Raw genomic sequence first — 23,598 nt, 5'->3', positions numbered from 1 at the left:
TAAAATAGACTAGCCTTCACTGGCAAAATAACTCAGAGAATTCAGCTTGAGCGCCACCAGGAAAATCCTAAAGAGGGAGGAACGATGGTCTCTTTTACGGTGAGGAGGTCAGTGCACTGTATATCATTCTCTCTTCCGCTATCCAGACTACAATTTTATGGAATCTCAGAGCAAAATCAAGCAAGATCTTACGTATCTCCTCGCATGCAGCGTTTTGCTGGGATCCAGGGACCTGCCAGGAGCCAGCAAAATAATCAGGGCAAAGGGAAAATTGATTTCTGACTTGAGAGGGTGTTTGAATAATATTTTCCTATATGGCCTCTGTTCCAGGAAGGTTTTTTTTCCTTTTTCCCTCCCATGCTTAGGGTACGTCTGTGAGCTTGGTTTGTGTGGCTTTAGCACCCTGATTTCTCAGTGACTTCAGCGAGCCTTAGAGCAGAAATGCATGGCTTGTTAGCGTCTACCCTGCCCAGTGTAGGATTTTTAAAAATCTTTGACATTTTTGCCTAGGACTATGGAGTGGTCAGCTTTTCAATAAGATGTGTTGTTTATGCCCAAGACTCCCAGAAGCGATGTCTCTAGAAGGCAAGATGAAGAATAAGGTTTTAACAGACAGACTGCTCCATTCAAACGATAAAGCAAAGGCTTTTGGGAAAGATATTATTACATGTGAAGAAATTATGTGAGAGGATCCCCAAGAGCACTCCTTGCCGTGTTATGTACCTCAGGTTCATCCTTGGGGAAGGGCTTTGAACTTGAGGTTGGTGCATGGCCTAAGGGCTTTCTTCTGCTTTAGGATCTCAGGACAATGGAGCCTGGGAGGCAGAACTGGCTGCTTCTGGGTGTGAATGTGCTACTTGTGGCCAAGACAAGGAACTATCTTACGCTTGTCCCTACTGGTGAAAAGACCCTCTCGACAACTGGACAGCTCTTCTCTGCCTCTTCCCCTAGAAGCTGCCCTCTCCCTCGATCCTCTGAGCGACTTAATTCAGGAAGAAGCAAGAGTGGGGTGCGCTTGGATTGCTCACCCTGTTACATCCTCATGAGCCACATCCACCCCCTGCCTCCCACTTTTAACAGATAGATCAGGCAGCTTGGCTAGCGTCAGATTCTTGCTCTTGGATTTCTCGGCAGAGGCTGTGTATGCTGAAAAATCGGCCAGGGCCTTCCTTCCTTTGCCAGTTTGGCTTAGCTACTTCACCGCTCTTCCATACAACCCCGGTCATTCAGCTTGGAGAGAAGGGGGCTCTTGTGTAGCTGTTAAAAGTATGGCATGGGTTTCAAGTGTCATACTCCTTTGTTGTTTGAACCTCTCGAATACTTGGCCATTGACCTGTTTTTGCTTTTCTGACCACTCAGGAAATGCTCTGAAGAGACAATTTGGCCCTCTAGACAGACGAGTACACTGATAGTCTCTAACCTGTCACAGGGCCCCTAGGAATCTGGGTTGCTGTGCTAATTGCTGGCTGTGAGTGTGTGCAACTGGAAAATGGCTCCCTTTCCTACCAACAGTCTGAAGCAGGCTCGTAGAAAACTCTGAGTAAAATCCACGTTTTCCTTTTTTAACCCAAACAATAAACCTTCATTTCCTTCGTGTTTGTCTCTTCTTTGTCCTGGTCTACATGGAGAATGACACAGAATTGGAATTAATGTGGCTTGGAGGTAAGTGTGTGTATGTGTGTGTGTGAGTGTTTGTGTGTGTGTGTGAGTGTGTGTATTGTGTGTGTGTGTCTATATGTGTGTGTTGTGTGTGTGTGTGTGTGTATGTGTGTGTGTGTGTGCTTGCATGTGGAAGCCAGAAGTTGACACTAAGTCTCAGTTGCTCTCAACCTTATTTGTTTTGAGACAAAGTCTCTCACTAAGTCTGGAGCTCACTGAGTCAGCAAGACTGGCTGCCTAGCCAGTCTCAGACCCTCCTATCGCTGCTGTGACTGGCTTTTCTATGTGTGATGGGGATCTGAACTCGGGTCCTCAGGCTTGTGTGGCCAGTACTTTACCAGTTAAGCCATCTCTCCAGCATCTGGCCCCCATCTTTAAATGGTATCCATGTGCTGGTGGGATTGTTTAATCTCTAAACCTCAGTTTCCTTATATGGAAGATGAGCTGACTTTTCTGTCTCCTCTCTGCCATCTTGGACTGCAGTTTAGTGATCTTCAGGATCTTTGCAAATCTATACCTAAGGGATGGTGCAAATGGAGAGGGGCTCCAGCAAGTAAGATAACATTACCAGTGCTTAGGATTAGAGACCTTGTCTAGAAGACTTCTTCGGGTGGCTGACTCTCAGGACTAGTTTGAACAATTTCCCCGAGCTTATATTAGGAAAAAGAAAGAAGAACGCTAACTTGAGGTATCAAATCAAAACATCTGAATCTTAAGGAAGGATTCTAGAATTTTCTGTCCTTTGCTATATTCCCAGGATCCAGAAAAACGAAAACAAAAAAAATCCCCAGAATACAGGTAGTGCTGGGTGCACAGTTGTCAAAATACTGTGTTTATTTTATCAAAGTAAACAAACCCATGCTTTCAGTACATGTTACCTATTTATTTTTAAATTACATTTATTTATTCTCTCTCTCTGTATCTGTCTCCGTCTCTCTGTCTCTCTGTCTCTCTCTTTCTCTCTCTCTCTCTCTGTGTGTGTGTATGTGTGTGTGTGTGTGTGTGTACTTCCATGATGTGGGTCCTGGGGATCAAACTCAGGCTGCCAGGCTTGTCGGTAAGACCCTTTACGTACTGAGTCATCTCTTCTGTCCAATGTCTTCTAGGTATTGATTTTGTGGAATACTGTTACACTAAACTCACAATTGATCTGTTACTTAGAAGAGCAGAGAATTCAGCAGAGGGTTGGAGTGGGATTCCTAATAACCGGATTGGAGGTTGGAACACCAATTTGTGGTTTGTGGTATGTGCAAGTGTTTAATGTTTCTTAGACTCCTTATCCTCATTTATGAATTAAAGGTAGCATTTGGAGACTGTGCCATAGAGTTGTTGATGGGATCTAGCAAATGTCCTGACATATAGTAAGCACTCAACAGATGTTTCCTAGGAGTAAACAGGCAGGCTTCTTAGATCTTGCAAAGCCAGATTGCATTCAGCTGTTAGTGAGCCAAAGGTGCCTCTGTATTTATAGTCAATAGTCCATACCTTCTTGTTTCTTTATATTTTAGAAAACTGTCAACCCATCCCTGTCTCTCCTCTTTAGAATTCTGCCCTGTCCCTACATAACTGATTCCTACAGTCTTGCCTGGCTTGTATGGGTTCTGTTCCGATTTCTCTGGTGTCAGGATACATACACAAAACAGAAGCTCTGAGCGGGTAATGTGTCTCTTGAGAACGTTCATGACCTGTTGTTTCCTTGCTAGCTTCTGCAGGAACCAGGTCCTTAGCAGGTGGCTATTAATGGAGAGAGTGACTCTGACACCTCCATCCCAGGCAACTCCCTGCTAGCTTTATTAAGGAGACACACACATGGGAATTCAGATGGCTTCTCTCAAATCCAAAAGCGGGAACATGTGCTCAGAGGGGGAAAATCGTGGAGAAGGAAACAGAATTCTAGGTGCAGGTGCCTTTGGATACCATTCAGATTGTCTGCCTGTGTCTCCATACAAGTCGAGGACCATATGCATTACATATGTTGTCTATGTTAAAATAAAACACTGCAGTGGTCCAGCTGTTCCAAATTCTGTTTCAAAGAGCTTGTGGGCGCTTCCCAAGCAACACCATATAATCATCCTTGCACTGTCCCGGTCTGTTCTCCTGCAGCACTGAACACGAGAAACAAACGCTCTTTGCAACTCCATTTCCCTTTGTACAAACAATGAGAACTGGAGGGGGAAAGGTAAAGAAAAAGAAAACTCCAAGGTTGACATCACTGAGGGAAAACAGCCCAGAGAAAAAGTTTTAGAAAGTCGCTTCCTAAACTCAGGGCACTGGGGTTACTTCCTTTGCCAATGCTTGGTGGGCATCAAGAGAATGAAAATGAATTTGAGTGTTAGGGTGAACAAAATGGCGTCAGGAAGCCAGCGTACCTCTGTAAGATTCTAGCGAGGTATGGAGTGCTGCTTGCTTTAGGAGTTACATACTAACCCTGTTTGTTGCTGTGGCTACTGATATGGAAGAGTTAGAGAAAGAAACCTAGGATTTTGTAGATTTCCAGCACTAACTTTAACCTTTTCCATCCTTGGCTTCAAAGTTATCCCCAAGTTCTTAGTGGTCTGCGAGGGACTGAAATGCTCTAAATGGGGCATGTGGTTTCTTAGGCTACATGACTAGGGTGTACCCCAACACACCTTTCAAAGGATGCTGACTGTTCAATTTGTGAGGCTTAGCTGTGTAAGGGTGTTTGAAGTCCTCTGTGGTGTGGGGTAGGGAACTGGCTTCAAGTTAGACATAGATGAATTGAGTTGACATTGGTACCTCTATTGCATTAAGAATCTTCCATCCTACCAGTGACGTTGGTTAACAGAGACAGCCTGAGGGACCCCGGCTTATCAGCAGGTGTTGCTTACAGGTGGATCCTCATGAAAACCTTTACCTGAAGTTGGCCTAGAAAAAAACTGCAGTTTTGACATTTAAGGAGTGTTTTAAAAACACTGTTTCCTACCGTGCAATCATTTTATGGACTTCATCTCCTCATTTAATCTCCTTTATTGAAATTCATGTAACGACTCCCCAAGAGACTCCCTGACATTTATGGTACTCTTTAGTTGGTTATGATGTCTGGGTTCAATTCAAGGTTTATAGTCTCTTTCTTTATTTCTCATATGACTAGAAAAATAAGTTTTCGTAGCATCTTATATTAATAGAAAATAAATTTACATGATCTTATTTCAGAAAACTGTATTTTAGATACATTTACAGTGTACTCCAAATAAGTACATTTTTCTTGAATGAATAGTATAGTTTTTAAATTTAAAAGATTTTCCTACTGTTATGACCACAGCTCAGGGATTAGAAACAAAGGGCAGATAAACATCTTTATTTTGTAATGTTATACTCTGGAGCTTTTCATGGGCAAATGAGAAAGAATTCTTTTGCTAAACATAACAATGGCAGCTTATTCATACATCATCTAAGAGGACTCTTTTCTCTTAGGAAACCACACTACGATAAACTCGGGGGTAGAGATTCTATTTCTGAAATTTAGAGCACACCCAGGGCTCTTGTTGCTCCCGATAGGAGCTAGAGGCAAGAGGAGAGCTAATGTAACTGGAAAGTCATCTGTGAGCCCGAACTATAAACTAAAAGGTGACTTTGTATCTTTCTTTTCTATGGAGAATGTGCGCATGTCATGTCTGCTTGACAGTGCAAGGGTGGACGTGTGGTCTGGACAATAACGAGCAATGACAGCGGTTCGGCCTCATCAGGAGACACGAGAGAACAAAATGACAATGACTGATGGCAGCTGGCTGTTTACAGATTTTTCTCCAAGAGCGTTTCTTGGTATAGTCAAGGAACTAGGGAATGCTGTGCCCAGCAAGAGACTGGCCCTGCCATGCCTGCTGTCCTGAGGCACACAGTGGACCACTTGTCTGGGAGACAACTTCACTTATTTTTGGCTTCTCTGACTAGATTAATCTAATGGTGAATGACTGAGAGAGGATGGTGTCTTTGGAGGCGGCCAAGGGTCACGTGGCAGTTTTAAATTACCGTGGCAAGACACTCAAGGGGCGGGGGTAAACATGAACATTTATTTCAATGCTAGCTTCATCTAACTCTTTGTAAGACAATTGCTTTGAGTAAAAAAAAAATCACATCACAAAAGAGATTATTTGTCAATAATCTAAAGTCAAAATAACAAGTGCTTTGTAAGGTTCCCTATTGCAATTACTATATTTTCAATGAATTGTCCTGCTATGACTTTTATAGTCTCAATTAATTAATTTTATATTCTTTAATATATATGATCAGAGATAAATTTTCTATATTTAATTAATAATGTATCTTACTGACCAGATAATACTCAATTAGGGAATAATCTGTTGAATGTCAGTCAATAAAAATGAATCTTCACTTAATATGTTTTCGTTAGCATGGGTTACAGAACTTGGAAATATTTGGACCTCACTACAGAGCCCTTTTAAGAAGCCATTTCATCTTAACAACAAGGAGAACGATTTGTGGTGTGCTGTAGGCCATACACATTAGGTGGATGTTGAATTAATCTTTAGTATTGCATTCCTGCAATGTAGCAACTGCAAGTTGACAATAGAAGATACAGCAAAAAATCTCATAAAATAAAACCATAGAAAACCAGGCAAACGACTATTAGAAAATCTACTAGGACAGCAGTGCATTGTGCAAATACATGTCAATTCGCTCAGAATAGAGTTCACCCGGTCATCCATCCTCTCATTCTAGAAACAAAATAAGCAGAGTCCTCGCTCTAAGTTCCCGGGCTATAATAAGCTTTTCAGATGCCTCATCAGACATTCCAAAGAAGGGAAAGTCAAATCAAGTATCTTCTGGGAGTGGTGGAAAAGTTCTGTCTGCTAGCCAGGGGTACATTTATGCAAAATAAAAGAGAAAGAAAGGGAGAAGAAGCAAATTAAAGAAAAAAAAAACAAACAAAAGGAATCAGAAGAAAAGACTACTGTTAAATGGTCAGGAGGAATGGTATGACCTACAGTCTTCTAAACTAGCATTCAGAGAACTCAAATACATATTTGCCTGCTCTCTTGACCAAATTGTCTAGCTCCCTCTAATGTGACGTTTTCTCACAGTATGTTTTACGTAGGCAGCTTGACCCTATATGAATAAAGGAATTAAAGACTCTCTTTGGTTAACAGTAGTATAAAGATTTTCCTGAAGTTTTAAAATATTTTTCCCTGGTTTTTAGAGGGTTACACTGAGAAAAAATTAATAGAAATACAAATAAAGCTGAAGAGGTTATTGTTGTCATTGTTCTTGGGGGAGGAGGAGAACAGCGTCTGAGAGGAGAATTCAAAATCCTCCTGGGCTCCGTGAGTTCTTGGACTAGAAACCTTTGTGAATAGAGTATATGGACTCATGTGTGTCTTTAATTTGTCATTGTTGTGTATAGACCATGTATTATAGTTCTGCATGCAGAATCAATCCTCAGTGTGTTTTATTTGAGGTATACCAGTAAGCCAAGTTGAATGAGCTCTCTAACGCTCAAATAATGCATTTGTTAGTGGTAGCTTGCAATTTCAAGTATTGCTCAGGTAAGATCATTGGGTTTCCTACCTCATCTTTCTATCTGTCTGGTATCCATGGTGAGCACACCATTGGTAGCTGACCATTCTAATCTTTGGAATGGGGAAGGAGAACCAACAACAACAACAACACATCACTGTGTCAAGTGCAAAATGATCTGTTTTCAGGCATTGAGCAGTTGGGTAACTATGGATTCCATGAAACAATGGCATTGCTGGCCATTTCCTTGTAATAGTCATTAATAATTCTCAGAACAGAAAAACATGAGAAGTTCCTGGGTGGCTTTACTCAAAAGTTCATTTGATGCCAATATGAAAGCCAAGGAGAGGAGGCAATTATGCACACATGACATGCATCCTAGCTTCAGTATGGAAGCTTACATTTCCAACCTAAGGTCAGGAAAATAACATGAGAGCTCATACTACAAAGTCTAGACATGAGGGAGGTCGAAGAGGAGAGAGGAAGCACATTGCAGGTGTCAGATAATCGAGTCAGGATTATCTGAGCTGTGCTAGCTATAGGGGAGCACTTACCCTTCAGTCCAGCTAGAAGTTAGCAGGGTAAGAAGGAACAAACCAGAATAACATAAAGACTAGCAACAAGGCTCAGGAAAGCAGACAGGAGTTCTAGCCTAGAAGCTATCGTTCTTGGGTTTGAGCAAAGATTGAACAAGAAAACTTAAAGGTAAAACAAAACAACAACAACAAAAATCAACCCCCCCCAAATCAACGGTAATCGAACTCCCCCTAACTGGTTGAAGATTATCTTCGTGCTGATAAAAATAGAGCAGTTCTCAGCAACGTCTAACTCGGGGTGCAGGTCATAGTTAACAGTAGTTAGTTGAGAAACAGACATTAAAACAACTAAACGCAAGCACTATATTCAGCAATCATTGACCAAATGGCAAAGCTTAACATACCTTCTTTTCCCAACCCACACCGAATGAAAATTGTATTATTTCTGCATATTGTTTCTCTAATACCCACTGACAGGGATAAAGTATCTTTTACGAGTAGCCGCTAGCACAGTGAACTGTGGCAATCCTCAACTCCAGATTTGGGCATATTCAAAGTATACAACACTGGCCTTAGAAATTGGAGACTTAGAAGTATTTGTTCAAAACAAACAAACAAACAAAGAACATCTTGTGGAACTAGGTACCACCTCATTAAAAAAAACTTAACTAAAATTAAAAAAAATTAAATCAACAACGTACATACAAAATCAAAACGACAGAAGAACAAACGGTCTGAGAGGTTGACAGGGCCCTCCCCAGACCTTTGCAGAATCACAGACAAACGAATGAACAGCAGGATCTATTGTCCCCAGGTTTTTTCAATTCTGTATCACTCTTTCTTAGATGTGTCTTTTCATTTCGAAATTGAACTTTTGAAATTAAGAAAAAAAAGTCAACTGCCCCCAAGAAGTTAGTTAAACTGAATTTGGAAGCAGCCTAAAACACAGATTCTCAAAAGTCTCCCAAACTGTAAAATGTCCTGTTCCCAAGATCCCTTGGAACAGACAGCGACAGGACAAGATTGGAGTGTTTCTTAATTTTTTTTCTGTCCCCCAAGCGCTTCTATGTGGCTTCTCTTCTCTACGTGGCCTCTGTTGGCTGTGTAAATTCTGACACAGTGATCACCCTGTGAAGTCACTGAACATTCTTTAAGATTGGCCACTGGCAAGAATGGGCAGGACTTTCACAAATATTCAGAATCAAGACTTAACTAGGCGTGTGCAGTCAGGTAAGCAGCAGCGACTCTGACCTTTTGGAACTTAAGGAAACCTTTTTAAAATGCAATACTTGATTTTCTTTTACTTGCTGTTTTTTAATCTTTTCTTTCTTCCCCTCCTTTTCTTTCCTAGCTAGAGAATCTGCGCTTGCGTTCATCTGTGAGATGAAAGGTAATTAAAGCAAACCAACCCAATGTAAGTGAATGGCCAAGGTTTACTATTTAGAACTACACTAGAATTAATATTTCCTTTCCCTTGCTGTGTGGTCCTCAGTGACCAACACAGCTTAGTTTGTCCAGTACTGAGGAGTTCCGGGTACACGGAAAGGATCCTACAAATAGGGAAGCCTCAAGCAAATAAGAGTGGGCTTCCCATGCACACACAGACAGCTTGCCCTGTTTGACAGTGATGGTTTGAGATAATACAGGCAGTCATGCCTGTTCTACGGCAAGTTCCACAAAGTCTTTCTGAGCCCTGCTCGAAGCCACCTTTCGCTGTATGTGTGCTTGCCAGGCATAACTGCCTTGTGACACCATGGAATGCAAAGCCCCGGTTCCCTTTCTGATCTTCCCTGTTGGTTTTGTTTTAGTTTTAACTGCAAAGGCTTAAGGATTGAAGGAGGGCTGGTTACATCTTCGCTGGCTTCCTTTGTTGGCTTCTGAATTTGGGGAACAGAAGCACCCTGACTATCCTATGGTTGCAACAGACAGAATCTGAAGCAATGGGTGTGTGTGTGTGTGTGTGTGTGTGTGTGTGCGCGCACGCGCATGCGTGCGCGCGCTTTGCTTCATTGACAGTAAAGCAAGAGTAGGGCCATGGAAGTCAGCATCACTGGGTTGCCTTTATCACAGGGCCACTATGCACAGCTGGGAAGACTGGGTACCACACAAGCAAATGAGCGCCATTCACATCTTTGACTGTGAGAAAAGAGCCTCCTGGAGTGAGCAATTGGAATGGTTGCATGTGGTGGCCTTGTTCTTCAAGAACCAGGTGGCTCTGAAGGCACCTCACACTCTCTGAAGGCCCTTCACTCCTAGGCAGAGCTTAAGAGGTCACCAGAGAAGAAGGTGAATTATCCCCAGGTTCTGATCAGTTTTATAGGCATATCCTCTCTCCTTTGTCTTGACTACCTTGTATAATCTATACTGTAGACTCTACAGGGATGAGCTTCTTATCCTCCAGTCCTACCTTTCAGGATTTCCTGGATGACCCTTCTAAGATATTTCAAATGGGGTTGTGACATGTATTGAGTCACTGTGCACTCTATTGAATTCTATCTATTGGTTTCCAAGGACCTAGCCTTCAGTTTTAGAATGAAATGTATCGCGTCTACATGGGGACCTCAATGTTTGGACCCCATGTATTTCCATGAAGGCTTATCCCTCTTCAGCAGCTTCTGTGGGAGTGGCGCTAGGGTCTTAGGACAGAGCTTTGCATGCTCCAGGTACATATTCTATCACCGAGTGACATTCCCACTACCTTTCCCTATGACACTCCATATTTCTCTTCCCTAGATTAGTGAAGACATGGAGGGCCAATCGCAAGCCATGCAGCCATTTCTTCCTGTAGGTGGATGGCAAAATACAGACACAGGGTGCAAGTGGAATGACCTCAGGAGAATCGGAGATCATTTGGAAAGAAGAGAATTTTCCAAATATCATTTGAAATAGCTCTTTCATGAGGTTGATTGGAATGGTGATTATAATTAGGAATTTTCTCATACAAAGATAATTCAGGACGAGGGTGTGGCAAGTAATGTTAGTTCCAGAGATGTTAATAAGAGACTGTTAGGCAGTGAAGGGGAGGACCCTGTCCCACAGATGCCCTTTATTTAGATATCAAATAAATACGGGGTATGCCTTATGTCACTGAAGATCCTAAAGAATGCAGTTCAGGGGTAGTTCCTGCAGGGTTATCCCTTCTGCCCTGGCTCCAAGCTCACGTCTTCCTTATTCTTTCATGGTTATCTGTGTGGAAAGCTGCTGTATGCTGTTATTTGTCAGGTTGCACTAAGGAATGCCTCTTCTTTAGGAACCCACTGGAAATGGAACTGGCAGCCCCCACTGGATAGCCTGCCTTCCCCAAAGGCGCTTACCCTTGTTAGTTAGAAATATCCACAGCAGTGAGACTCGCTAAAAGCTAATTTCCCTCCATCGTTTCTGGAGCTGTAGAATTGTGGCAGCCTAGATTTGGCCTAGGAGCAACAGTGGAGACACTATACAAGCATCTCACGGAAGTACAACCTCTGCTTTGGGCTCCCCTGCACGTGTCTTCCCCTCTGCCATCCTATTCATGCCTCCTCGATCTGGAAGTCAACTCCCTACCATTTGGACTTGAGCTCCGAGAAGTCTTCCTTGACTGTCAATTTGCCTACTGTCCATCCCCTCCAGTCCTGATCTGGTGAGTGACCACTGTGTGACCGACATCTATCGTGGTATTTGTCGATGTGAGAGATCCCCCCCATTGGGGGAGTTGACTTGTGGGTGATATGGACCATCCCCTGGGATCCAGATGTTATAAGAGCAAGACCCTCATGTGACTTCCTCGTTAGGATGTCTCCTTGCTGGACAAGTGCTCACTGACTCTGCTGAAAGGGGGATTCTCACACTAAAATAAGAATCCACTATGACAGCTGCTAGGCAGGATTCGCACCCGAGGTTCCCCTAGATAAAGTTGAAGATCTCTGTGCAGAATAAACAATGGGTCTGTAAATCTCTCATTTTATTTTTCTTTTGAAAATAAATGTCTTTAAGAAGCCTCTGCCTCTGGCTTTCACCTCAAGCTGGGTTTAGAAGTATTGGGAGAGAAGTGCCCACACTTTGGGGCAAACAGTGGCAGGACAAGTAAAGAGACACAGGCGTGGGGTGGGGGAGGCTGCAGAAGAACTGGGGGCTGTTTTTGGGTCTCCGATATTTCTGCTCAGAATGTGATTTTAGGTATCGTGGGGTTTTTTTTTTTCTCCTACCACTGCATGTGCTAATGTCATCATTTATTTTTAAATGGTTCTAAATTGCAGATTTAAGTTTATTTCAAATCGTCCCTATTTTTAAATTCCTTTTAATAGGAGGAGACGAAGCAATGGTGTACAGAATCTACCATGCTTGAGGGACTCAAACAAATATGCATTTGGCTGTGAATTCCAAACTCTTGGCAAAACCAGAAGATAGGCACGGACATAAAATATACATTCCTTTGTTTAGTCCTTGGTAGAGAATGTCAAGTATTGCACTTTAAAATTACATCATCTAATATTTCGCCCCAAGTTTCGACCTGCATTAGCTACATGCTCCTAGCAAACACAATTTTGGAATCTTTATATATACATATATAAGCAACTAGGTTTTCTCATTCAACCTGGGAAGATTTATTTTACAGAACTATTTTTTGTCGTTGTTTTAGGAAACGGCATATTTACTTACAGAATTGCGAGATGGGGGCATCCAGCTGAGGAACATTTCCACCCTTGGCGTTGAGCTTCTGCACCTGGGTCGGGGGCACAGGTTTATGCGACTGCCCCGTGGCCCGGTACATGGCTTGGACCCACAAGATGCGATCCTGCTCGTCATCACTTGCAAATATCACCGTGTCTCCTTCTTTGACGGCATTGAAGAAGGCTCGGCCACCCTCCAAACCTGCACGGAAAGGAAGAGCAACATCAGCAGCGCTGAGAAAATTCCGGCGGGGTGCGGTCCTTAGAAAGCAATCGCTCCAGCTTTTCTTTGGGCCGGAACTGGGAGGAGCAATTTATCTGACTTCTGGACAGGGCATCTGTGAACTGCTTGGCCACTGAGTGGGGCCAGGGTAGTAAAGGAACACTTTAAGGCAGGCTCATGTCTTTCTTTGGCTGGAGGCAATGCAATAAGCAGACTGGTTAAACACCTGTCTAGAGAACACTTGAGCCTTCACTCATATTGAAAAATAAATCACCATTATCACCCCTGCCAACCATCGTCACCAATGCCATTACAACCGCTTCTCTTGGCCCCTTCTCCCCTCAGCTACTCCTCTGTTACTCTCTTTACAGTGAAAGGAAGGCTCTCCACTGAGGCTGCTCAACCGTAAGTGCATGCATCTAGGTATTTGGATCAACTGCAACTTCTGATTCCATGGGTCTGCAGGGGAGCCTGAGACCCTGAGCTTCTAGCAAGCTCTGATGGAGCAGATGCACGGGGGCTGAGGATCACTTCGGAGCAGCAAGGGACTCACTCCATCAGGCCTTAAGGTCCCTCTAACAGGTATCAGCTCGCCTAAAAACTGTGTTGTCCAGGCCACCAATGACACTAATTTAGCCACATCTCAACATGAAATCCTAATTCCACTCACTGCATCATGTGATCAGCAGCAGTTGATACTCTTTTATTGTTGAACATCTCTTTTATTGGCTTTCAAGAAACCTGGTGGGTGGGCATGTGGCAAGATGCTCTGTTTTGTTTACTGTTTGCTCTCTGTCTTCCTCCTTCTCACCTTTACCCGTGGAAGTGTCCTGATGTTCTTTTCGTTCCTTCATTCCTTTACTGATATAGTCCTGATGATGCCATCCAACCTTGAGGTGCGAGGAATGGACCGAGGGTCCTGACATTTCCCTGAACTCTGGTGTTCTCCCTTCAACTCTAGACATAGATTAGTGGTAGCTTTCAGGGTTTGTGCACATGGATGGATGTCTCAAACATGCCATGCCCAATGCCAAACTCCTGATCTGTGTCCTAACCCTCTTTCCAGAACTTTGCAGAACTGGACCCATCCAGCTCAAAAGTACAGCCCACAACCTTTGGACTAGTTCTGATTCTGTCATTAATTTCTCCCATGGGCATTGAGATGCTGATGTTACTAGCCTTGGGTCACTGGAATGGGGACTTTTCTGTTGTCACTAGTTCTGGCTTCTGAATGTGGCTGTAATTACCTTGAATAGTCTCCTACCTCATTTGGCCACCTCCAGCTTCATGCCCCAGTGCCAATTCTCAGTATAGAACCAAGTCTGTGCTTACTACAATGGCTCATGCTATTTCTCTGCTCAATGCACCAGAGGCTCTATCCTATTGAACTAAAACCCCAGGTTCAGCCAAGGTTTGCAATGTACCTCAATTGATTCTCTGCTACCTGCAGGCTCTCCTTTCTTCTTTTTCATGCATGCACTTTGTGGCTGCATGATTCACACCCCCTCCTCCTACTTGTCTTTGCTTGAAAGTGGCTTCTTAGGAGGTCTTCTTTGGCTTCTATCTCTGATAACCTAGCTCTGTTATCTTGACTAATTTTTCTCTATTATTCTTTTTAAAAAAGATTTATTTATGGGTGTACGTGTGTGTGTGTGTGTGTGTGTGTGTGTGTGTGTGTGTGTGTGTGTATTTGTGGCCCCACATACACATGGGGACCAGAAGAGGATGTCAGATCCACTGGACCCGGAGTTACAAGTTGTATGTTGGTCAATGTGAGTGCTAGGAACCACATTCTGGACCTCCGGAAGGACAGGAAGTGCTCTTAATCACGAAGCCATCTCCCAGCCCTCCATGGCTCTTAACTAGCTTCTAGTAAGCTCCACAATTTACTTTGCATCATAAGGAGAAAAGTTTTATCTGATTTAACCTCTTCCATTTCTTGGTATCTAGCATAATGTATGGCACAAAGCAGGTGCTCAACAAACACTTATTGAATAAGTGGCTCTGGCTTTTCCACGGAGAGTTCTCAAGGTAAGTGTTCAGGACAATGGAGATAGACGCATCTCTCTGGGCTTAGGCCAAAGACAGCTCAAGTCCATCAACATACTCCAGAAGCCCGTATTTTCAGTGAGTAGATTCTCTAGCCAGGCTGAACGCTCATATCTTCATCAGATATGTACCATATCCCAAATAGTGGAGAGCCAGGAAGCTCATGAATGACAGGCTAGCATCTCTGAGTAGCCAGTGAAGACCAGTCAGGAGCCTGTCTGCTGTAATGCTGAGGGCTATTGTTGTGGCCTGAAGACTTCCCTACTGGGCTCACTGTGTTAATTCAGGCGTCTCTTTACAAGTGTTTCTACACTGTGGGGATTTTTCATTTATAATGGCCAGGGGACAGGGGCAATACATAGCAACCTGTTTTGTTTTGTTTTTTTTTTTTTTAAATTACACTTATATGTCTGTGTGTATGAATATAAGTATCTACGTGCAAATGTCTGTGGAGACCAGAGACCATCAAATTCCTTGGAGCGGGAGTTAGATTTGGTTGTGAGTCACCTGATGTCGGTGCTAGAACCTGAACTGTGGTCTCTCTGCAAGAGCAACAAGCACCTTAACCGCTGAGCCATCTCTTCAGCCCCAGCCACTTCATTACAAAGAGGATCTAGTGTGACAATATCAAAGTGCCTCTAAGAAGGGCTTTCTGATGGTTTTTATCCCCAGGAGGTGTTTACAATGGTATACAATGCACGCTAAGAAGGACGGTACAAACTTGAACTGGGTACCCAGTGAGACTCATGGGAGACACCACAAGAGGCAAACTTTCAAAAATAAGGAAGAACTTTTGAGGGATGCCTCTGTCTGAGAAATGAGCATCAAGGAGCCAAGACAAAGGGTGTGTCAACATGTACCTACTACCATGGTGACCTTGGAAATATGCCACCATGCTACAGTGAATAGACACCAGAGTTGGCTTTGCTTGAGAGGCCCTTCCCATAGCCTCAAGCCTCTCTGCCCCTGGGGCCTGTTGATGGACATGGGGCAGGATAAAATTTCTGAAGTAATGGTCAGAAAGACATTGGAGGATACATTTAGAAAGCAGGGAACCTTCACTACTGTAATCACTCGGGGTAGAGAGAAAAAGGCACTGTTCCCCAATCTTTATTTTACCCACCCAATAGCCCTATGTAATCTGAATATTATTATTCCCATTTTATAGGTGAGGAAACTGAGTCCCAGACAAGAGTACAAGTACCCACTGCATACAAAACTATCCTGTAAGTGCAGAAGTGGGCTCCTAATGTACCTCTGTCCGTTAGGCATCAGAGCCGACGATGCAACCATGGAAATATTCTTAATGCCTAGCATTTTATTTGAAGACGTAACTGTGTAAAAGAGAAACTGTTATCTATTATCCAAAAAACCAGAGAGAAGTAAAGGGGCAAATTTTCACTCTGAGCTCTAAAGGGGCAGTACACAAACCAACCTTATGGCTGTCCATCAGCCCTCTGGGTTAGCATGCTAATACTCTCCAACAGGCCTCTGGGTTAGCATGCTAATACTGTCTATCAGACTCTGGGTCAGCATGCTAACACTGTCCATCAGGACTCTGGGTCAGCATGCTAACACTCTCCAACAGGCCTCTGGGTCAGCATGCTAACACTGTCCATCAGGACTCTGGGTCAGCATGCTAACACTCTCCAACAGGCCTCTGGGTCAGCATGCTAACACTGTCCATCAGGACTCTGGGTCAGCATGCTAACACTCTCCAACAGGCCTCTGGGTCAGCATGCTAACACTCTATCAGGCCTCTGGGCCAGCATGCTATGGCCCCTAAACAGGCAGTTTACTGAACACAGACGTCTGCGTCTCTGTGACTGCATCCCACACACGGAGTCCCAGTTAGACCTTTACTTACAGTAAGTAAGAGAAATAGGCTATAACGGTGTTCAACACCTTCTTTAATAGCCTGCAGAAAGCCCAGAGGAGGTAGACAGCAGACCCTAATGCCTTTTTTCACTAATAGGCTCACCTTGCAAGAGCATCCCCTGATCTCTGACCATACTGGTACATTGTTAATTTGCTTACATCTCCTTAGATAAAGTTGGCCAAGTGCCTAGTATACAGGAATCCCCTCCAATGCTTCGGGAAGTATGAGGAATAAGCTCTACCTCTTCCTGGCTCCTTAGTAAGGACCAGGGATGTTTGACAAGCACTTTCCAATACAGAGTTAAGGGGCTGGGGCCTTAACTCAGTGGCTGGATGTTTGCCTAGCAGGTATAAGACCCTGGTGTCCCACTCCAGCATCAAAAGAAAACAAAAAATCCCGAGTTAGAACTTTCTTAGGACAAGAGAATTATTAAATTTCCACTTTCAACCAAATATTACGAGGGGAATAAATATGATTTAGCACAAGAAAAGGCAGAGAGAAGCAACCATTGCTACCCTCAAGAGCACAATCAACTTTCCATTTATTTCTTTCATAAGAAATTACATCTCATGGGATAAATGTGGGAACAACAAAAGAAGCTTTAAGAATATATACACAGGATGGAGCACTGGCCGGGTGGTTAAAAGCTCTTGTGATCTTGTAGAGGCTGTAGGTTCAGTTCTCAGCACTTAAAACAGCAGATCACAACCATTTTTAACCCCAGTTCCAAGGGATCTGATGCCTCCTTCTGGGCTCTTTGGGCACTGCATGCATGCGGTGCACTTACATACATGCAGGCAAAACCTCCATACACATAAAGTAAAAATAAATACAAATTTAAAAAGAAGAGAATATTCAGGTGTTGTTCCTGTGTATGCAATAGAAGCCCTGACTTAATCTGCAAATCCCACGGTAGCTTTGCTTCCATAAGACAAGTGCAAGGTGACGTGTGCTGTCCTGGCTCCACTCTCAGAGAGACTGTGATCTCCCCAGTCTCTTAATTTAAAAAGAAGGCTGACGTTTCTGATCCCTCTCCCTGGGGGCTATGATAGGCACTTAGCATGGGCACCGGGAAGAGGGGGTGTGGGCCTTCTGAGCAGAGTCCTGGGAGGAGATGGCATCGGTACCCTCCTCACCCTGGCCTTCTGACCCCCACCTCTGAGACGTGTGTCTCAAGCACAGCTGAGTTTACTTTTTAAAAAGAGAGCTGAATGAGATAAAGAAACTTGATAGGAATGCGAGCCACCACACAATGCCCCAAAGGCTGGCGTTTGAATGCAGAATCCTGTCCTGCGATGCGGTGTAGAATTGCTTGTTTCAAACTCCAGTTTGAAAGCCCATTATGAAATATAATCCCCTATAAGTTCATTATGAAGGCTTCTGGACAAAAATGTGAACTCAGATCTTACAAAGTCAGTGATCTACAGTGGCTTCCATGGCAGAATACAGTCACAGCAGAAACAGGAAAGGATTTGACAGTTTGAATACCCCAGGGCCAGGGATTTGAGGGAACCAATGTCCCAAATGGGTAGGGGTCAAGTCTTCTCTGTCATGTTTTTGGGTTAATAACCCATAATATCCCATGTTCTCTCAAACTCCTTTTTTTTCTCTTTTTCTTTTCTTTCTTCTTTTTTTTAATTTCTGTGTATTTTGTTGCACGTGGAAGAGCAATATGGAAGTTGCAGAGAAGGTTTTGGGCCAAATGATGCAGTGTGGTTGGAAAAGCCTTGTGTAGATTTGGCATAGAAATGAACTTCTCCGGGAGAGGGCTGCTTGTTGTTCATTAATATGCTGAAATGATTTCGCACGCCCCCCCCCCCCCCTCGTTCTTTGAGACTGATTTCTATTCAGCTTTCTGGGAGAAAAATAAAATGGGTACGGGGAGAGGTGCGAGGGGGCAGGATGTGGAACGCACGCAATGTAGAGCTTACGAGAAATACCACCTCTTGCAAAGGCTGTCTCCGCTGCGTAAGCCCAGGCGCTTCGACGCCTCTCTCAGAGAGGTAACTTCCAAGGAACGGAGGAAGTTTCTTCCTCAAGTTCCATCCGCTAACCTTGTGTGTTCCCGGACTCTGGCCAGCGGGCACCACGCACAGAGGCAGCTTCTCTTACACACCAAAACACAGTGACAAACTCTGGGGCCGGAGAGGCGGCGCAGCTAGGGGTTTAGGAGTTGACTCTGCTGGTGTAGCGCTTGTCATGCAAGAGTGAGGACCTGGTTTCCAACACACGTGTAACAGCTGGGCTTGTACCTGTGAGCCTAGTGCTGGAGGGGGTGGAGACTTTGGCATGTGATGGCCAGCCCTCCAGCCTAGCCAATCACTGAGCTCCTGCTTCATTCAGCGAGAGAACCTGACTCAGACGATAAGGAGGGCCACTGAGCAATATACCTGACTCACGACTGAGGTCTCCACATGCATACACATGTGTACTCATATGTACATGGACATGCACCCACACACAACACAATCTCACACAAATGTAGTCCTGGTATACAAGTATATATTCTTTTTCACTGAATATTTTCGAAACCATGCAATAGTTTATCACAGTGGTCTTAGGCATATATAAAAGAACCAAAATGTGTGTTTTCTTTCTGCTTCCAACCAGAGGCTCTCTGATGTAGCAGCCTACTGTCGTCTACCATGGACCAAGTATCTGACCGACATAAGCTTGTCGCTGACTTGAGAGAGATGAGCATGTGGTGGGGTCACAGCCTAGGAACGGGCGGGTACCTGGCTGGGGGTCAGTGTAATCCACGGTGTAGCCGTCCAGCTGTAGGAGTTCCTGGGGCTCTGCTTTCTTCTCGCGATAGCTGCACATGGCAAAAGTGTACTGGCTGACCTGCAGCAAGAGAAAGCAGACCGTGAGATGGTCCCAGAAACGCTCACCCCTGTAGAAAATGTCCCACATCTAACTGAAACCCTGGTCCTCTGCTGTCTCCTTCACACTGGATGGGGTGTCTGACGGTGGCCCACGAGGGTTCAAGGGGTTCACATGTGGCATGCACGTTAGAGTCTCTCCTGGACACTTAGGAGGTGCTTGGGAACGGTCAGGTATTATCATTACTGCTATTTGGCTTTCCTTTTTGTATTGAGTGTGTGCATGCTCATGTGGGTGCAAGATGTATGTGTGTGCATATGGGGGGTACATTTACATGTATGTGAACCTGTGTTCAGGAGGGTCAAAGGTCAGCCTCAGGTGTCATACATGAGGAGCCATCCACCCTGTTGTTTGACACTGTTTTTGATCAGGCTGGGATGTCAGGCCATCCGGACCCTTTAAAAGTGGATTCTGGGTGGTCTCTCTAGCCTCTTATTTACTCTGTGGAGACAGGTCTCTATATAGCTCAGTCTGACCTCGAGTTTCTGATTCTCCTCCTTTACCTTCAGAGTCATGGGGTCACACTGTACACCACAACACCCCACAAATGCTGTTCTTACAATGACTGGGTTGACAGGCACACATTGGCGTTCTGTTGTGGCACAGGGCTGACCGAATGGCAGCAGTTTTAGGAGTATTCCCTAAAATAATCATGGTCGGGCTGGGCCTACAATGCCTACAGCTACAGTAGAGATATAGTAAACAGGCTTGGCTGGAAGTTAGAAAACAAGGTAATTTCTTTAGAGCTGTCTCAAAGGCTGGGAAGATGGCCTGGTGGGTCAAGCACACAGCACGCTAGCACGAGAACCGGTGATTGGTTCCCTTGAACTCATGGAAAGTCACAGCGGGTGGTGTGAACCTGCAATCCAATGTCCCTATGGACAGAGAGCAGCAGACACAGGAGATGTCCAGAAACCCACAGGCCAGCCAGCCTGCCGTACACAGTGAGAAGTCATAGGAGATCCCGAGTCAAACAAGGTGAGTGAGGGTCAAGGACTGACGCAAGGTCGTTTTTTTGTTCTGCACGGTGGCACATATGTGAATATGCTTACAAAATGTATGCTCTCTCCCTTTCTCTCCTTCTCTCCCATCCATGTGCATATATAGTAAGCACTTCTGCAGATGTATCTCAGCATCAAGTTTCTCATTTTGTCTCTGGCTACCTACAGTTACTGAAGGGGTGCTTGCAGCTACTTGGTAAAGTCTCCCCTCCATCACAGACAAGCACAACAGTGACACGCTGTCACAAGCAATGAGCGCTCGACTGCTAGGTGCCAGTCACAGCCAGGCGTCCCCAGCCCCCGACGGCATGGCCGTTGTTGCTGGTGCCCTAAATGGCAGCCCTTGCTTTACTGAGATTGGCATTCCACAGCAGTGCAGGGTGGCACTCCGAGCTCCAGGCCTGCCTTCGGGACCCTGTTGTCATTGTGTATCCAGAACTGGCGAGGATGCTTCACTTTTCTACATCTGGCCTGTTGGCAAGGAGCCTGTGGCAAAGCAGGCCTACCCCTATTTTCCAGCCAAGCTCACAGGCACATTTACCATCATCCGAAGATGTCAGACGACTGGGTGAAGGACTGCCACATCCCTCAACCCTTACGTCCCTTTATCGGAAGAGACGTTTTCTAAAGCAGACTCTGAACCCAGCTAGGGACAAGTTAGTCACCTCTGCTGTGAGACTGGTCTCTTTTTTTAATGGCAATTAAGAAACTGGTGTTTTCAGGCCTCACAGTGTGCTGCGCTGTCCCGAGTCCTGAAGGTTCAGAGAGGAAAGAGAAGGCATGCTCACGTAGTTGGTTTGTCTGATGCTGCCCTCTGTCGGTTCCTCGGAAGAATTTTACTACCCAGTTTGGGTTTCTAAAGAATGGATGGATGCACATCTCCCCACCTAAGGGATATGAGGCTAGACTACAAAGAAGAATTTTCATAAGGGAATATGAACTAGTTCCTTGTATTAGGAAGAACACCCCAAATTCCCTTCAACAGAGGTCTGAGAGCAAATGGGGGGTGAGCATAGAAGCTGGGTCCCCACCGGTGTCCTGTAAGCTCTCATGCCTTTCAACCTCATTGTTCTTAGCTATGCTGTGCCCCTTACTTCCTTTACCCTCTTCCTCCCTTCTTCCTGTCCTCCTCCATATCCCATGTGTATTGTCTTGTTAGTGGGTAGTTACTGAGATTTCCACACCATGTGTGAAGCCCACATAGATCTTACTCCGTCCATCAGTGAACGTACCTAAGTAGCTCCCACGTGTCTGGCATCATCATGCAACTCTAAGGTGGATTTGCCTGTAGATCCCTTGAAGGAGTACCGTGGATCTATTTGAACTTCTGCAAACAAACCGTACCACATAACAACGGGCATTTGCTAAAGGAATCCGACCGGTGGGGAATACGTGTTATCTGTGATGTCCTTGTCTACCCTTTACAGGGTGTCTTCAAGAACAGCACCAGGCTATCCCACAACAAACTCTCCACCATGTCCCCTCCCTGTGACAATTGGCAGGAGACACTGCTAGACCACTCCTGCGGAGATTTAGACCGCTTATTTCACATGATGACAGGAGACAGGGCAGAACTTATCAGTGAGATTAGCCAGAAAGGCATCGACACGCACTTTAAGCACAAAACAACAAAGGGGCGTGATCTACTCCTGAACCCTTTACGTTTCCCTGTCCTGCTTCAGTGGCTCCTTCGCGGCAGCTCTGTCTGCTGCTGCCCTCTTCTGGCAGCACTGATGACTGCAGCCTGAGATTCCCTGCAGACTGAGGCAGCGCGACTTGGCAAAGAAATGAAATGAAACAGAACCCAAACTAAACAAGCCTGAGTTGGCTCATCGGGAGCATTTTTTTTTCTTTAGGGCTTGACAATTGACTTGAGGATTCAAAGGAGGGGAGAATAGCCTCGGAATAACTCCAATTCGTTTCAGATGAGCCTCAGTTTTCCCAGAATGCTTTGAGGTCACCAAGGAGATAACAAAGATGTAGGGTCTTGAAATTTTTTAAAGCTGCCACACCTCACTAAAAGAAAGCTATTCTCAACGAAACGCCCGTTTCTCCTTCAACTGTGAATTTCTTTCATTCTGAGTGGCTCTGGGATCGGACTTAAGTTCTCACACATTCTAGGCTAATGTTCTCCACGGTGCTGTACCCCAGCTTGGTATTTATTTGGATAAAAAGTTAAGGAGGCAGAAAATACTTCTGCAGTCATGTCATTGGCAGAGTCTAGAAGGTGCTTTGAGAAGACCAAGAGGCCACACCGCAGAGAGAGATTTGATGGCTTCGGGTGACCGGCATAAGACTTAAAGGGTCCTAGCTCATGTCAATGAGATCTTTAGTAACACGAACCTCTCTGGGCAGAGTTGAGGATGCGCTCCTGGATTTTTGAGGCCTTGATCAAAATTTTATTTTGTTGGTTACTTTGCCTCGTTTCCTGGTGCTTTTAAAGTAGAACGAGGCTTCTAAAGGAGTGAACAGCCGTTGTCTACCTTAGCATTGGCTAATTAGTGTTGGGCTGAGGAAAACCCCAAATAGGCAAATCATTTGGAATCTGACCAGTGGACTCAGAACCTGGGCTGAGGCGTCTGGAGTGGGAGTTAAGGGTAGCTCAGAGGTAGAGCAGGGAAGAACCAGATACAGGACCTAGGTCTGATCTCCCAAGCCGAAAAACACAAAAAGACAAACAAAACCTATCGCGAAGTTGGGTGTGGTGGCACACAGGTGTAACCCGAGCTCTTAAAGGGCTGGGGACGGAAGATCACTTATTAAAGCGCAAGCTGAACTACGCACAGTGAGAGCCCGTCTGAAAGTCTAACTACCGATCAGTTAAACAAACCGGAACAGAAATTGAAAAGGGCGAGCGCTAGAAAACCGGTCGGGCTTGTTTCCTGTCATTTGTGACCAGGTTGTAACCGACCTTCCGTCCTTCAGTGTACCGAGTGGGAACACACTCGCACGCAATTATAAACCACTGGACTACTTACACGCCTACAATGCATTTGTGAGACCAGCCCGTTTTAGTAGTGCATCTCGGGGGGTTATTAAAACCCTGCCAACCAAGCCATGTCATGCGCTCTTACTAGATTTCCCTCATTCACCTTTAGTGTCTTCTCTGAAAGCTGGGATAGTGAGAGGTTTTAGTCACGATGTCTATAGGAAATGCGAAACAGAGGATGCAGGTTTGGGACTTACACTGTTTAATGAAATGCAAAGTAAACAAATATTTGGA

General features: G+C 44.7%; 1 protein-coding gene across 1 annotated transcript in view; it reads right to left on the bottom strand.

Moving 5' to 3' along the window:
• Cadps (calcium dependent secretion activator) overlaps positions 1-23,598 on the bottom strand; it is a 441,394-nt gene that overhangs the window by 139,819 nt on the left and 277,977 nt on the right. Inside the window, 3 exon segments of the mRNA XM_042056041.1 lie at positions 7,710-7,721; positions 12,330-12,542; positions 19,227-19,335. Coding sequence (XP_041911975.1) covers positions 7,710-7,721; positions 12,330-12,542; positions 19,227-19,335 — 334 coding nt within the window.

The sequence above is a fragment of the Arvicola amphibius genome, chromosome 12 (genome assembly GCF_903992535.2).
Source record: "Arvicola amphibius chromosome 12, mArvAmp1.2, whole genome shotgun sequence".
Lineage (NCBI taxonomy): Eukaryota > Metazoa > Chordata > Mammalia > Rodentia > Cricetidae > Arvicola > Arvicola amphibius.
This window is presented reverse-complemented; position numbering and strand designations above follow the sequence as displayed.